Below are 16,223 nucleotides of genomic sequence, written 5' to 3'. Positions count from 1 at the left end.
ATGGGTAGTAGGGAATTGAGCCTCGAACTGGAATCCTTAGGCTTCACAGGCAAGCACTTAACCACTAAGCCATCTTTCCAGCCCTATTATTTAATTTTTAAAATAATTTTTAAAATTACAAACTTTTAAAATATTTACAAGCAGAGAAAATGAGAATGGGCACATTAGGGTCTCTGGCCATTGCAAACAGACTCCAGATGATGCACCACTTTGTGCAACTGGCTTTACATAGGTACTGGGAAGTGAACCTAGATCATTAGGCTTTGCAGGCAAGTGCCTTAACTGCTAAGCCCTCTCTCCAGTGCTCACCATCTCTTAAAAAAAAAATTGTCCCCAAAAGAAATACCTACAACCCCAGTGAGGAGGGTCCCCAATGGGAGGGGGGAGGGGCAGGGATGAGGGAGACGGTACCACCAACACATATGAAATATGCTGTTAATGATAATAAAATAACAAATTCAAAAAAGAAATGAGTAATTATTTTTATTCATAAAGCTAATAAAATGTTACTTTAATAGAAATTTAAGAAATATATTTAATAAAGAAAATTTGCGCTTGAAATTCTCAAAAAAATTTTTTTGAATAAGGGAGTTAGGTGGATTCCTTTTCAGAGAGTGTTGAAAGGGCCTGGGAACAACGTATTAGCATGTGCCAGCCAGCTGGGGCAGGTACCTATTTAACCCTAGGTCCTCTCCAGGTAAGAAAGGCCCAACATGGGCGTGATGGCGCCCAAGCCTTTAATCCCAATACTTGGGAGGCAGAGGTAGGAGGATCGCCCTGAGTTCAAGGCCACCCTGAGACTACATAGCGAATTCCAGGTCAACCTGGGCTAGAGCGAAACCCTACCTGGAAAACAAAACAAAACAAAACAAAACAAAAATAAAAATAAAAATAACAATGAAGAAATAACATAAAGAAATAAACACCCAAAGCACTTCTAGGTTTTTGAAGTTTTTAATATATGAAGTAGGAAAAGGTTAAAAAATGCTGAAACAGAGTTATATATGTATCGTGTTACATTTGATCTAGGTTAAGCGGGGGAGGGGGGTGGGGAGGACTGAGCCTAGTATAATTTTGCCAGTAATAGCTTACTTCCGATTTTTTCCCTTTGAAAAATCTGCAGCAGGTGTTGATGGGTGATGGGATAGAAACTTCTTCAAGTCCATCTGAGAACCCAAGAAGATGCCGGTAGTGGAGTCTCAGGTGAGAGATCCGAATGCCATCACCCGCGCCCTCCCGATCTAGCCCCTGGGACAGGAAGTGGGTCTTCTGCTAGAGAGACTTGAGACCTGGACGGGGCGGTGACCCTTGGGAGAACGTTGGCTTCCTGGCGCTCTTAGCTGCCACCCCCACCTGCAGACAGTGAGGCTGGGTTGGGGTGGGGTGCAGGTGCATGGCATCCTGGAACCTGTTTAGATTCTTAGGTTTTGTGCGTTCAAGGAGTCCTTTGAAAATCTGATGAGAACGCTTAGCCTTCTCCCCAGAACTCCCCCTTCCCCCCTTATTCTCTCTTTCCACTTCAAAGGTCTCCAGAAGCCAGGCCTCCCGCACTAGCCTCAGGAAGGCTCGGGCCTCTCTTTCTAACCAGGACCAGCACCCCTGGTCCCTCCTGGTCTTTGGGACCACGATGGGAGCTGCGGGCCCCCGACCGGACTGAGCGGGAGCTGGAGGGAGCGCAGCTCTGGGGCGGGGTGTGCGTTGGGGGTGTGTGTGGGGGGCGTTCAGAGTGGAGGTGGCCAGGCCCCGCCCACCTGCGGACCCGCGGGAGAACCGCGCTCAGGGCCCCGCCCCAGACTCGCGGCTGGGGCCGCGGCCGGAGTCACCGCGGTCCGGCTCAGAGCTGATCGCGCGCGCGCTGGCGCTGCAGGTCCGGCTGGCCGTGCAGCTCCGAAGCCATCGCTCCAGCCATGAAGATGCACTTCTGTATCCCGGTGTCCCAGCACAGGCCCGACGCCCTGGGGAGCCGCTACGTGGTGCGCCTGGGTGGGGCTGGGTGACCCTGCCTATCCTCCCGCCACCTCTCCCCCCTCCCCCCGCCAAACCCCCAGAAGGGACCCCGCTAACCTGAGACGGGGTGTCTGTGTGCTTGCAGCTGTATTCCGTGTACCTAGACGGCTTCTTCTTCTGCAAGGTACGCTATAGCCAGCTGCATCGTTGGAACGAACAGGTGAGCCCGATGGGGGAAAACGGATGCAACGGGCTCGAGTTGTGTGGCACCGACTTTAGGGGAGCACCAGTCTCTGCCAATCTGTGAAACCGGGTCGTGGTAGAGTATTAACTACAGGCTCTTTGGCGTACTGGTAGATGGATACATGGGACGGCTCCCCGCCCATCGACAGGTGTGACGTGAGGGACTGAGCACTGGTGGTGATTCTTCCAACTCCTCTTGGCCTGAGCCCACCCTGGAACGATGCTTGCTGGTAGCATCTTTCTTTCAGTGCCAGGGGCCCTCCAAGGGCAATGTTCCCCCTCAAAACGGGCAAATCAAGTCCAGACCATAGTGTACTCTCTTCCCCTTTAAAAGTGTTTCTAGCTTTGTTTTCAGATGGCCACATTTATAGGCTTCAAGACCAGATAAGTTGGGAACCCGGGAAATAGATGCCTTATTAAGTTCAGAGGCCATTTCCCACTGTAGTTTCTCCCTCTCCCTTCCCTTCCCTTCCCTTCCCTTCCCTTCCCTTCCCTTCCCTTCCCTTCCCTTCCCTTCCCTTCCCTTCCCTTCCCTTCCCTTCCCTTCCCTTCCCTTCCCTTCCCTTCCCTTCCCTTCCCTTCCCTTCCCTTCCCTTCCCTTCCCCGTTTCCCTTCCCTTCCCTTCCCCGTTTCCCTTCCCTTCCCTTCCCCGTTTCCCTTCCCTTCCCCGTTTCCCTTCCCTTCCCTTCCCTTCCCTTCCCTTCCCTTCCCTTCCCTTCCCTTCCCTTCCCTTCCCTTCCCTTCCCTTCCCTTCCCTTCCCTTCCCTTCCCTTCCCTTCCCTTCCCTTCCCTTCCCTTCCCTTCCCTTCCCTTCCCTTCCCCGTTTCCCTTCCCCGTTTCCCTTCCCCGTTTCCCTTCCCTGTTTCCCTTCCCCTTCCTTCTTTCATCTTGAGGTAGGGTCTCACTCTAGCCCAGGCTGACCTGGAATTCACTATGGAGTGTCAGGGTGGTTTCAAACTCACAGTGATCCTCCTACCTCCCGGGTGCTGGGATTAAAGGCTTGCACCACCACATCCGGCTTCAGCCCTACTTTTAAATATTATTTGTTTGCACATGTGGGTGCATGGGTGCACCAGGGTGTCTTGCCACTGTAAATCAACTCCAGACACTTGCTCCACTTTTTGGGTCCGGCTTTATGTGAGTACTGGGGAATGGAACCTGGGTTGATAGACTTTGCAACAAGCAAGCACCTTTAACTTGCATTGAGCCATTTCCCCAGCCAATTTTAGATTAAAAAAAAAATACAAAAAAACACTTTGTGTTTATTTGCAAGCAGAGAGAGATAAAGAGAAGAGAGAGAGAGAGAGAGAGGCAGAATGGGCACATCAGGGCCTCCCGCCGCTGCAAATGAACTCCAGATGTATGTACCACTGTGCATGTGGCTTTATGTGGGTACTGGGGATTTGAACCCCAGGTTGTTTGGCTTTGTAGTCAAGCACCTTAACGACTGAGCAATCTCTCTAGCCCTAATTTTTAGATTTTTAAAAGAGCATATACCTAAAGTTAAAAAGGAAAGAATAGGCCAGGAGTGGTGTCGTATGCCTTTAATCCCAGCACTCAGGAGGGAAAGGTGGGAGAATTGCCAAGAATTCGAGGCCACCCTGGGACTACATAGTGAATTCCAGGTAAGCGTGGGCTAGAGCGAGACCTTACTTCGAAAAACCAAAAAAAAAAAAGAAAGAAGGAAAAGTGTGTGTGTGTGTGGGGGGGGGAATAAGTGAGGCCCTACTCCAAAAAATGGAAAGAAAGAAAAAATTAAAAAAAACAAAACAAAACAGGAAAGACTAGGGAAATTTGCCCAGAGGCAATAGCTACCAGCATTTTGGGAGTATGGAGGAGGAGGAGGGGGTACTTTCACACACTTTCTTGGTTGTATGAGTAGGTATGTCACGTTTCACTTAACCATCTTCTGTTGATACATAGCTTAATTTGATTTTTCAACTGTGAAAAATATCATGGCAGACTGCAGCTAATACATGACAAAGACCATTTCCAGGCATGACTAAGGTCTTTGGAACTATGAAAACAGTTGTAATGTGACTCCTTGATGGAGGGATCTCTTCTCTGTATTATTAGTGCCTGTAACCCAGTAGGTCCTTCAGAATGAAGAGGGGCCTGGGTTCCGATTTCTTTCATATCTATATCTATATCTATATCTATATCTATATCTATATCTATATCTATATCTATATCTATATCTATATCTATATCTATATCTATATCTACATCTACATCTACATCTATCTATCTATCTATCTATCTATCTATCTATCTATCTATCTATGCTATTTTTATAATTAATAACTTCCATGATTGTAAACAATATCCCATGGTAATTCCCTTCCCTCACTTTCCCCTTTGAAACTCCATTCTCCATCATATCCCTTCCCATCTCAATCAGTCTCTTTTTTATTTTGATGTCATCATCTTTTCCTCCTATTATGATGGGCTTGTGTAGGTAGTGTCAGGTACTGTGAGGTCATGGATATCCAGGCCATTTTGTGTCTGGGGGGAGCACATTGTAAGGCGTCCTACCCTTCCTTTGGCTCTTACATTCTTTCTGCCACCTCTTCTGCATGGACCCTGAGCCTTGGAAGGTGTGATAGAGATATTGCATTGCTGAGCACTCCTCTGTCACTTCTTCTCAGCACCGTGATGCCTTCTGAGTCATCCCAAGGTCACTGCCATCTGAAAAGAGAAAGTTCTCTAACAAAAAAGTGAGAGTAGCATTAATATATAGTTATGAACATTAAGAGAAGTGCTTACTGGGCAGTTTGATGAGCATAGTATATACATTTAGCCAGACAGCAGCAGATGTTCTACCCCTGGGGTTAATGACTACCCCTGTTGTAGGTTTTCAGTATCAGGAATGTATTCCCTCCCATGGAGTGGGCCTCCAGTCAAATTAGAGGACAGTTGGCTTCCCCATAACAGACGTGCCACTCTTGCACCCATTGGTTCCTTTGACCTGGCTGGCCAAATATAAGGTTTGCAGTATCCACTGTTGAGTATCTTCACTGGTGATTTCTCTATCCCCCATTAAGCTTCATGCAGCATGGCTTTTTCTAGCTTTCTGTCAGCTGGTCTACATGGAAGAAGTTTTCAGCTCAGCTCCAGCAGGATTTTTCAGTGACTTACAGCCCAATTGTGTGGAGTCTTCAGCAATAGGGTCTTACCATCTACTCCTGGTGGGAAACCAAGGGCCTCGGCAATAGCCTGTAATGTTTTGGGGACATCAGGGACAATGACTCACTGGAAGGTGTCCCATCCCTGGCACTGAAAATTTTCTAGTAACAATCTATGGCTCCTGAGTGTTCCATTGTCCAAAAAAGTAGGTTTCCATATGATTTATTTATATCCTCTTAGATTTTGATTAGCTCTCCCTCCATCTTTCTTTCACTCAGTCTCTTCCCCTGACCTCACTTGGGCCTTTTCACCCCCATTAATCTGTTCTTCTACTTATATATATATACAATGTACACAGTACTTCTGGTTTTTCAAGGTAGGGTCTTACTCTAGCCCATGCTGACCTGGAATTCACTATGTAGTTCCAGGGTGGCTTTGAACTCACAGAGATCCTCCTACCTCTGCCTTCTGAGTGCTGGGATTAAAGTTGTGCACCACCATGCCTGGTGCTTCAAACTGATTTTAGGATTTTTTTATTTTTATTTTTTTTGGTTTCTTGAGGTAGGATCTCACTCTGGTCCAGGGTGACCTGGAATTCACTATGTAGTCTCAGGATGGCCTTGAACTCATGGCAATCCTCCTACCTCTGCCTCCCGAGTGCTGGGATTAAAGGCATACACCACCATGCCCACATGCCTTTAATCCCAGCACTTGAGAGGCAGAGGTAGGAGGATCACTGTGAGTTTGAGACCACCCTGAGATTATGTAGTAAATTACAGGTCAACCTGAGGTACAGTGAAACCCTACCTTGAAAAAAAACAAAACAATAAAAAAAAAATGGACAAAGTGATTTGACCATAACATGTTTGGGGGGGTTGGAAAGTCTGCAGAGGCAGACAGATGGAAATCTTGCTTGTACCACCTTCCTTAGATAGATATAAAGACATCTGCAAAGGCGATATTCGGTCAGCTCCCGAGGGCCAGAGTCAGAGGGGTGGCGTCCTGGCTAAGTGGCACTGGGCGTGGTGAGCCCGGTGCTTGTTTCTTGCCCTCTGCCAGTGGGGACAGGTTAGGGAAGCTTGCAGCAGACACTTCAGGAGGGTGGGAGGATTCTGCAAGTCCTTCCCACCGCTCTTCTATGCTCCTCTGGACCAGATGCCACTGCCTGGCTCCTTCCCCATTGTGAGCTCACCTGGGTTCCATCCTATCTCATGCCTTTTCCTTTGTGGTTTGAGACAAGGACTCACTATGTAGCCCACCCTGGCCTTGAACTCTCCATTCTTCTGCCTTAGCCTTGGTGCTGGGGTTATAGGCATGGGCCACCCTACCTGGCTTTTATCTGTCCCAGTTTCCCCACTCACATCTCCAGTTCCCATCCAGGCTGGTCTTCCCATTGCCTCTGCCTTGCTTGCATCCTCTGCTTGAAAGATACCTGGTTTGTGGCACTCCTGTCAGGGACCAGCCCTTTCTGAAGCTCTGCCTCTCCCACGAAGAACCCCCTAGATTGCATGAGGTGACTTGTGCCACTTCATGTCTAGGGGCCACAACCCAGCCTACTTTGAATGCAGTCCTTTAGCTGATGGGCTGGGTTTGGGTTATAAGGGGACTTGACGCGATGGGATGGATGAGTCAGCATTAGAAATAGAGACTGCAGAAAGGACACCATTTATATAATTCCACTCTTCCCAGTTGTCACCACCCTGAGATAGGCAATGAGGGCTGTGCCTGCAGGAAGACAGATACAGGCAGACGCGCAGGCAGGGAGGTTGCTATAGGAAATTGTTCTGAGATTTTTTTTTAAGTATCTGAACATAATCTTCCATTAAAAAAAATTCGGCCGGGCGTGATGGCACACGCCTTTAATCCCAGCACTCGGGAGGCAGAGGTAGGAGGATCGCCGTGAGTTCGAGGCCACCCTGAGACTCCACAGTGAATTCCAGGTCAGCCTGGGCTAGAGTGAGACCCTACCTCGAAAAACCAAAAAAAAAAAAAAAAAAAAAAAAAATTCGTACAAACATCTCCCAAGAACAGAGCCAAAGAATTGTATTTTCTTCTTCATCTCTTTATTTTTTTTTAAATTTTTTTTTGTTTATTTATTTATTTGAGAGCAACAGACAGAGGGAGAAAGAGGCGGGAGAGGGAGAGAGAGAGTGGGCGCATTAGGGCCTCCAGCCACTGCAAACGAACTCCAAATGCACACGCCGCCACCTTGTACATTTGGCTTTTTTTTTTTTATGGTTGATAGTGCTTTATATTAAATATTACCCTCTGAAACTGCCATGTTACGTCATTAAAGATCAGCATATATAAACATAAATACATTTATATACATAAATATGAGTAATTATATTTCTTTATGCATTGAAATTTGAACAAATTTTAATAAATATAGGTGTATACTTGATGGTGCTCTAAATACTGATAAAGAAACTATTGTTTTTAGTTCAATGTGATGTTTATTTACAAGTAGAATCAGAATTTGGAGATTTTCTACCAATGTCATATTTAATAATATGACACAGAGAACTTTCCTATTTATGTATGAATCTACTATTCTTCATTCCATTTCTAACATTATGATAATACATTTTTGTGTTGTAATTTAAAGAAATATTCTGCTAATGAACATTTAGTTCCCATGTGTTTGTAAATTGGTTTTACTGAAGTAGGGTTTCATTGCAGCCCAGGCTGAACTGGAATGCACTCTCGTTTCAGGCTGGCCATGAACTCACAGCAATCCTCCTGCCTCTGCCTCCTGAGTGCTATGATTAAATGCATGTGCCACCAAGCCTGGCTCTATAATTCTTTTGTGATGTGATTTTCTCTTCCACAAACTCTTCAGCTTATTAGATTAAATTGTATACTTTCCTTATTATTTTTCTTTTTTTTAAATAAAATTTTACTAGCATTTTCCATGATTATAAAAAAATATCCCATGTTAATTCCCTCCCCCTACATTTGGCTTTTGTGAGTCCTGGGGAATTGAGCCTTGAACCAGGGTCCTTAGGCTTCCCAGGAAAGCACTTAACCTCTAAGCCATCTCTCCAGCCCTCTTTATTTTTTGTATTTATTTATTTGAGACAGAGGGATGGAGGAAGAGAGAGACAGAGAGAGAATGGGTGCACCAGGGCCTCTAGCCAGTGCAAACGAACTCCAGATGCATGCGCCATGATGTGCATCTGGCTAACGTGGGACCTGAAGAATCAAACCTGGGTCCTTAGGCTTTGCAGGCAAGCTCCTTAACTGCTAAGCCATCTCTCCAGCCTTTCTTCATTTCTTTAAATAATGTTTTGGCAAAGAGATTGAGTTTAACTCTGGAATAAGAGTCTTTATACGTTCATGGATCCCACAAGGAAATGACATGCTGAAACCCAGGGACAAGGTCTATGTAGAACTGAGCTGTGAAGGTGATGGTTGACTCCTGGCAGACTGCTGTGTTTACTCTCTTTCTCTCCCCCTTAGACTGCATATGATAAGGAAGGCCAGGCATGTTTGAGCTCATTCAGGTTGTAGAACCTGTTGGGACATATTGTTTTGCTCCATGATGGGCACTGGAGCCTTCATGCTGTTGACTTTTCCCAGCTCCTAGCCTCAGGGGTGGGGCTCCCCTCAAAGCCATTCTGCAGATGGGTAACTCAGGCAGCCCTGCCATCGCGAGACTGTTATGATTAGAACCAATTTGAGAGCATCTGTGACATTTATGAACACATGCCAAGGAAGACAATTGCCTTTTAAAGATCACTTAATCAGTTAATCAAGAAGCAATTGCATGCAAAGGAGACAAATGTCTACTTCTGTTTAATGAAATTAGTTAGAGATGGGGGTGTATACATCCCCAGGGGAGCAACCTTGCCTGGTGTGGAGCTCCAGCTGGGGCGGGGGTGGCGCAGCAAGAGCATTTCTGCAAGTTTAGAGGAAGTGCGATTGTGGTGAAGAATTCTGATAGCAAGATGAGAGGAGAGGTTGTGTCTGCAGGGCTCAGGCAGGTGAGAGGCAGCGGCATGTTGCTAGGAACTGCCTGTGCTTGCTCTTTTTCTTTGCAAAAAAATTTTTTGTTTATTTTTATTTATTTCTTTGACAGCAACGGGGGTGGGGGGTGGGGAATGGGCACGCCAGGGCCTCCAGCCACTGCAAATGAACTCCAGACGCATGCTCCCCCTTGTGCATCTGGCTAACGTGGGTCCTGAGGAATGGAGCCTCGAACCAGGGTCCTGAGGCTTCATAGGCAAGCGCTTAACCACTAAGCCATCTCTCCAGCTCCCCCCCCCATTTTTTTTTTATTAACAACTTCCATGATTATAAAAAAATATCCTATGGCAATACCCTCCCTCCCCCCACTTTCCCCTTTGAAACTCCATTCTCCCCATCTCAGTCTCTCTTTTAATTTGATGTCATGATCTTTTCCTCCTCTTATGATGGTCTTGTGTAGGTAGTGTCAGGCACTGTGAGGTCATGGATATCCAGGCCATTTGGTGTCTGGAGGAGCATGTTGGAAGGAGTCCTACCCTTCCTGTGGCTTTTAGAGTCTCTCCACCACCTCTTCCGCAATAGACCCTGAGCCTTGGAAGGTGTGGTAGAGATATTGCAGTGCTGAACTCTCTGCTGTCACTCCTTCTCACCACCATGGTGCCTTCTGAATCATCCCAAGGTCACAGCCATCTGAAAAGAGAAGGTTCTCTAACCAAAATTGAGAATAGCATTAATATATGGGTATGAACATTAAGAGAAGTGCTTACTGGGCAGTTTGATGAGCATAGTATATACATTTAGCCAGACAGCAGCAGATGTTATACCCCTAAGGGCTCATGGCTACCACTGTTTTAAGTTTTCAGTATCAGGTATGTATTTCCTCCCATGGAGCAGGCCTCTAGTCCAATTAGAGGATAGTTGGTTTCCACCATGACAGACCTGCCACTATTGCACCTGTTGGCTCATTTGGCCTGGCTGGCCAATTATAAGGCTTGCAATGTCCACTGTTGAGTATCTTCATTGGTGATTTCTCTTTCTCCCATTGAACTGCACACAGAATGGCTTCTTCCAGCTTTTTGTCAGCTGGTCTACATGGAGGAAGTTATCAGCTCAGTTCCAGCAGGATTTCTCAGTGGCCTTGCAGCCCAAGTATGTGGAGTCTTCAGCAATAGGGTCTTACCATCTATGCCTTGTGGGAAACCAAGGGCCTCAGCAATGGCCTATACTGTTTTGGGGGCATCAGGGGTCTCCCTGGCCAACAACTCACTGGAAGGTATCCCATCCCTGGCACTAAAAATTTTCTAGCAACAATCTATGGCTCCTGTGTGTTCCATTGTCCAAAAAAGTAGGTTTCCATATTTATATCCTCTTAGATTTTCATTAGCCCTCCCTCCACCTTTCCTTTACTTAATCTCTTCCCCTGACCTCACTTTGGGCCTTTTCATCCCCATTAGTCTATTCTTCTACTTACGTATATACAATACCATCCAACAAAGTACCCCCCCTTCCTTTCTTTTCCCTTTATATCTCTTTTCTAGCTTACTGGCCTCTGCTACCGAGTTTTCTTCCTACTCACACAGAAGTCCAATCAGGATCCACATATGACAGAACATGCGACACTTGGCTTTCTGGGCCTGGGTTACCTCACTTAGTATAATCCTTTCCAGATCCATACATTTTCCTGCAAATTTCATAGCTTCATTTTTCTTTAATGCTGAGTAGAACTCCATTGTATAAATGTGCCACATCTTCATTATCCACTCATCAGTTGAGGGACATCTAGGCTGGTTCCATTTCCCAGCTATTATAAATTGAGCAGCAATAAACATGCACGTAGTTCTAAGGAAATGAGATGAGTCCTTAGGATATATGCCTAGGAGTGCTATAGCTGGGTCATATGGTAGATCTATTTTTAGCTGTCTTAGGAACCTCCACACTGATTTCCACCATGGCTGGACCAGATTGCATTCCCACCAACAGATAGGGATTGCATTAAATGTGTAGATTGCTTTAGGTAAGTTTGCCATTTTCACAATATTGATTCTTCCCATCCAGGAACAAGGGATGTTTCTCCACTGTCTAGTGTCTTCTGCAATTTCTCACTTGAGTGTTTTAAAGTTCTCATTGTAGAGATCCTTTACTTCCTTAGTTAGGTTTATTCCAAGGCACTTTATTTATTTATTTATTTTTTGATGCAATTGTGAATGGGAGTGATTCTCTGATTTCATCCTCTGTGTGTTTGTTGTTAGCATATATGAAGGCTACTGATTTCTGTGTATTTATTTTGTATCCTGCTACATGGCTGTAGGTTTTGATCAGCTCTAACAGTTTGCTAGTAGAGTCTTTAGGGTCCTTTATGTATAGAATCATGTCATCTGCAAATAATGATAACTTGATCTCTTCCTTTCCAATTTGTATCCCTTTTATGTGTGTCTCTTGCCTTATTGCTATGGCTAAGACTTCCAAAACTATATTAAATAAAAGTGGGGACAGTGGACACCCTTGTCTTGTTCCTGATTTTAGTGGAAAAGCTTCTAGTTTTTCCCCATTTAGTAATATGTTGGCTGTAGGCTTGTCATAAATAGCTTTTATTATATTGAGATATGTCCCTTGTATTCCCAGTCTCTTTAATACTTTTATCATGAAGGGATGTTGGATTTTGTCAAACGCTTTCTCTGCGTCTAATGAGATGATCATGTGATTTTTGTCCTTCAGTCCATTTATATAATATATTACATTTATCGATTTGTATATGTTGAACCATCCCTGCATCTCTATGATAAAGCCTACTTGGTCAGGGTGAATGATCTTTCTGATATATTCTTGTATTCTGTTTGCCAATATTTTGTTGAGAATTTTTGCATCTATGTTCATGAGGGAGATTGGTCTGTAATTTTCTTTTTTTGTTCTATCTTTGCCTGGTATCAGGGTGATGCTGGCTTCATAGAAGGAGTTTGGTAGGATTCCTTCTTTTTCTATTTTATGGAAAAGTTTAAGAAGCAATGGTGGTGTTAGTTCTTCCCTGAAGGTCTGGTAAAATTCAGCAGTGAATCCATCTGGGTCTGGGCTTTTTTTAGTTGGGAGATTTTTGATAACTCCTTGGATCTCCATGCTTGTTATAGGCCTATTTAAGTGATTAATCTCATCTTGTTTTAGTTTAGGTAGGTCATATAAATCAAGGAAATCATCCATTTCCTTCAGATTTTCATACTTGGTAGAGTATATGCTTTTATAGTATGTCCCTATGATTTTTTGAAATTCTATGGTATCTGTTGTGGTGTTACCTTGTTCATCTCTCATTTTATTAATTAGCATCTCTTCTCTTTCTTTTGGTCAGATTTGATAAGGGTTTATCAATCTTGTTTATCCTTTCAAAGAACCAACTCTTTGTTTCATTGATTCTTTGGATTGGTTTTTTGGTTTCTATTTCATTAATTTCTGCCCTAATCTTTATTATTTCTTCCCATCTACTGATTTTTGGTTTGCCTTGTTCTTCTTTTTCCAAGGCTTTAAGGTGAAGCATTAGGTTGTTTACTTGCAACCTTTCTAATTTCTTAATATAGGCACTTAAAGCTATAAACCTCTTAGGACTGCCTTCATTTTATCCCAGAGATTTTGGCATGTTGTGTTCTCATTATCGCTTGACTATAAATCTATAAATTTTTGATTTACTTCTTGATTTCTTCATTGTCCCATTCATCACTTAGTAGTGTGTTGTTTAATTTCCATGATTTTGTGTATTCTCTATAGCTTTTCTTGCTATTGATTTGCAGTTTGATTCCATTGTGGTCAGATAGAATGCAAGGAATTATTTCAATTTTCCTGTATTTGTTAAGATTTGCTTTGTGTCCTAATATATGGTCTATTTTAGAGAATGTTCCATGTGCTTCTGAAAAGAATGTTTATTCTGCATCAATTGGATGAAATGTCCTGTATATGTCTGTTAGGCCCACTTCTTCTATGACCTCATTTAATCCAGATGCCTCTCTGTTTATTTTTTGCTGGGATGACCTGTCAATTGATGAGAGTGGGGTGTTGAAGTCCCCCACTACCATTGTGTTTGGTGTTATCTGTGACCTTAGTTCTAATAGCATTTGTTTGATGAATTAGGAGGTCCCCATGGTAGGTGCATATATGTTTAGGGTTATAATGTCCTCCTGTTGCAGTGTGCTTTTAATCAATATAAAGTGACCTTCCTTATCTTTCCTAACAAATGTTGGACTGAAGTCTACCTTGTCAGATATTAGTATAGCAACCCCTACTTGTTTTCTAGGCCCATTTGCCTGAAACACCATTTTCTAATCTTTCACCTTAAGATAGTGTCCATCCTTTGTAGGAAGGTGAGTTTCTTGAAGGCAACAAATTGAAGGATCCTGCTGTTTAACCCAGTCTGCAAACCTATGCCTTTTGGTTGGGGCATTGAGGCCATTGATATTAAGAGATATTATTAAAAGGTGTGTATTCGTTTTTGCCATTTTTTTTTTTTTGGTAGTTCTTCTGGTTTTACCTTTGCTCTCTTGTATTAGCTAGTATTTGAGTATGTCTTGCTTTTCCCAGGTTCCTCATATGTGTGCTTTTCTTTTTCTTCAGCATGGAGGATTCTTTCAAGTATTTCCTGTAGAGCTGGTTTTGTCTTCAAATATTTCTTATTTGTAGAATGTCCTTATTTATCTGTCTATTTGAATGGATAGCTTTTCAGGATAAAGTAATCTTGGTTGACAGTTGTTATCTTTCAGAACTTGGAATACATCACTCCAAGCCTTTCTGGCTTTTAAAGTTTGTGTTGAGTAATCTGCTGTGATCCTGATGAGCTTGCCTTTGTAGGTAACTTGATTTTTCTCTCTCATTGTTTTCAATATTTTTTTTTTGGTTTGTATGTTTGCTAGTCTAATTATAATATGGCAAGGAGAGGTTCTTTCCAGGTTTTGTCTGGTTGGTGTTCTAAAGGATTCCTATATCTGCATTGGCACCTCTTTCCCAATTTGGGGGAAGTTTTCTTCTATGATTTTGTTGAAAACACATACTATACCTTTGGAGTGAAGTTCTTCTCCTTATACCATACCCTAAATTCTTATGTTTGATCTTTTCATAGTGTCCCAAGTATCTTGAAATTCTCATTCATACTTTGCTATTAGTTTGTCTTTCTCTTTGTTGGACTGTATTTGATCTGCCACCTGGTCTTCTAGTTTAGATATTCTGTCCTCTCCTTCATCCATTCTACTGGTGATATTTTCTACAGAGTTTTTTATTTTGTTGACTGTGTTCTTCAATTCTGACTGGTTGTTCTTTATTATTTCTATTTCCTATTTATGTCTAGTATTGACCTCTTTATTTCATCAAATTGGTGTCCTGTGTCTTCTTTGATTCCTTTAATTCCCTCTTTCATTCCTTTGATTTCTTCTTTGACTTCTTTGAGTATATTTATAATCATTCTTTTGAAATCTTTCTCAGGCATTTCCTCTAACTCATTCTCACTGGAGGTCATTTCTGATGCATTAATGCTTTTTGGTGGATTTATATTGCCTTGATTTTTGGTGTTTCTTGTGTTATAGTGTACATATTTTTGCATCGTGGTTTAATTTAATTAATGCTTGGATATTTTAGTTAGTTGGGTATTATTAGATGTATCAATCAATCTGATGTTATATATCTTCAGGGTAGGAGCTTAAGGTGCTAGGTGTGGCTTTCAAGACTCTTGGAGTATCTACAGAAGTGACCCTAGGTTTTGAGTGCCTGCTATGAGAGTATTCAAGTAGGCTGAGTGGAACAAAATACAGGCAAATTCTAAAATTTAACTAAACAATGTCCACTTTCAATGAAAAACAGCATAGAGCAAGCAAGAGTAGATATTATGACCACCAGATCCTCTAACAATATCACTGTCCCTTAGGATGTGTGGTTCTCCACACCCTTAATCCTGTCAACAAGGAGGTTAAGATTTCTGGTCTGTTGAGGGTTCCAAGTCAGCTTGTGACAAAGTGAGACCCTTCCCTAATGTACAACAGAAGAGGAAGCAAAGCCACTATAAATCAAGCAGCAACAAATAACAAGCCCAAAATAGAGCTTATTTAAGAATGGCAAATCCAACCATCTATCAGAGTTAACCTATAATTTATTCTGATATGGAAGGTGCCATTAGCAATTACAGTTCAGGCCAATATACCAGGCTTATTTGTTGGGTACTGACCTGGTGTAATCCCAGTTACCTTTTGGGATGGTTTTGGTCTCAGTTAAGCTGCGCTCCTGCGTGTGTCCCTCTTTGGTGCACTGTGGGTTCAAGTAGGTAGGCTGGGTCGTTGGATTGCTGCTGTGATTGCTGGTGCTGGGTGCTATGATCTCCTGCTGGTCTTTGGTGCACTGGTGGTGGGGGAGGGGAGGCTGTCGATGGTGGTTCTAGTTCTCCCGCTGGTCCACGTGATCCTCTACCTTGTGATCTGCTCCTCTGCTGTTTCACTGCGGTTCTCTGCATTGCTTGAGTTTGGGAAGAGCTCTGGTGTGAGTGAAGAATCCCCTAACCTGGCTTTTCCTGTGGCTCAAGCCAAGCCTGGCAGCTGTGGCTCTGGGGACCTGCTGCCACCGCCGCTGTAGCTGCTTCTCCCTGCCTATGTGGGCTCTGGATGCTCTGGATCTCTCCTACTTCTCTGCTGCCGTTGGTAATTTCTTATACACCTCACTTTTTAGTAGAAGAGTGTATTTTGCTGTTTTTTTGGGGGGGGGGTGTTTTTGGCTTCTTCTCCCCTAGGCTGCCTTGGTTGTGGTTCCTATGCCGCCATCTTAACTGGAAGTCCTATGCTTCCTCTTAGCAGATAATTGCCTGAGAATATGTACCCTTTGCTTCAAGATCTTATGATTTGTTCAAGAGAAGCCAGAACAGGGCTGGAAAGATGGCTAAGTGGTTAGGGTCCTTGCCTGTAAAGCCTAGGGACCCAGGTTCAATT

The 16,223-nt window shown here is 43.6% G+C and overlaps 1 protein-coding gene across 8 annotated transcripts in view; it reads left to right on the top strand.

The window, feature by feature from the left end:
- Nucleotides 1–1,866: 1,866 nt before the first annotated feature.
- Nucleotides 1,867–16,223, top strand: part of Snx31 (sorting nexin 31) — a 78,600-nt gene continuing 64,243 nt past the window's right edge. For 6 of the 8 annotated variants that reach the window (XM_045144244.1, XM_045144241.1, XM_045144246.1 and 3 more), the window contains exons 1-2: nucleotides 1,867–1,973; nucleotides 2,093–2,167. In XM_045144244.1, the coding sequence (XP_045000179.1) occupies nucleotides 1,908–1,973; nucleotides 2,093–2,167 (141 nt within the window). In that variant the 5' untranslated portion in view covers nucleotides 1,867–1,907. Of the gene's footprint in view, nucleotides 1,974–2,092; nucleotides 2,168–14,081; nucleotides 14,110–16,223 lie in introns of those variants that run through there. The other 2 variants (XM_045144245.1, XM_045144247.1) reach the window with 2 other exon arrangements.

Source organism: Jaculus jaculus, chromosome 2 (genome assembly GCF_020740685.1).
Source record: "Jaculus jaculus isolate mJacJac1 chromosome 2, mJacJac1.mat.Y.cur, whole genome shotgun sequence".
Lineage (NCBI taxonomy): Eukaryota > Metazoa > Chordata > Mammalia > Rodentia > Dipodidae > Jaculus > Jaculus jaculus.
The sequence above is the reverse complement of the archived record's forward strand: the minus strand, read 5'-3'. Positions and strand labels throughout refer to the sequence as shown.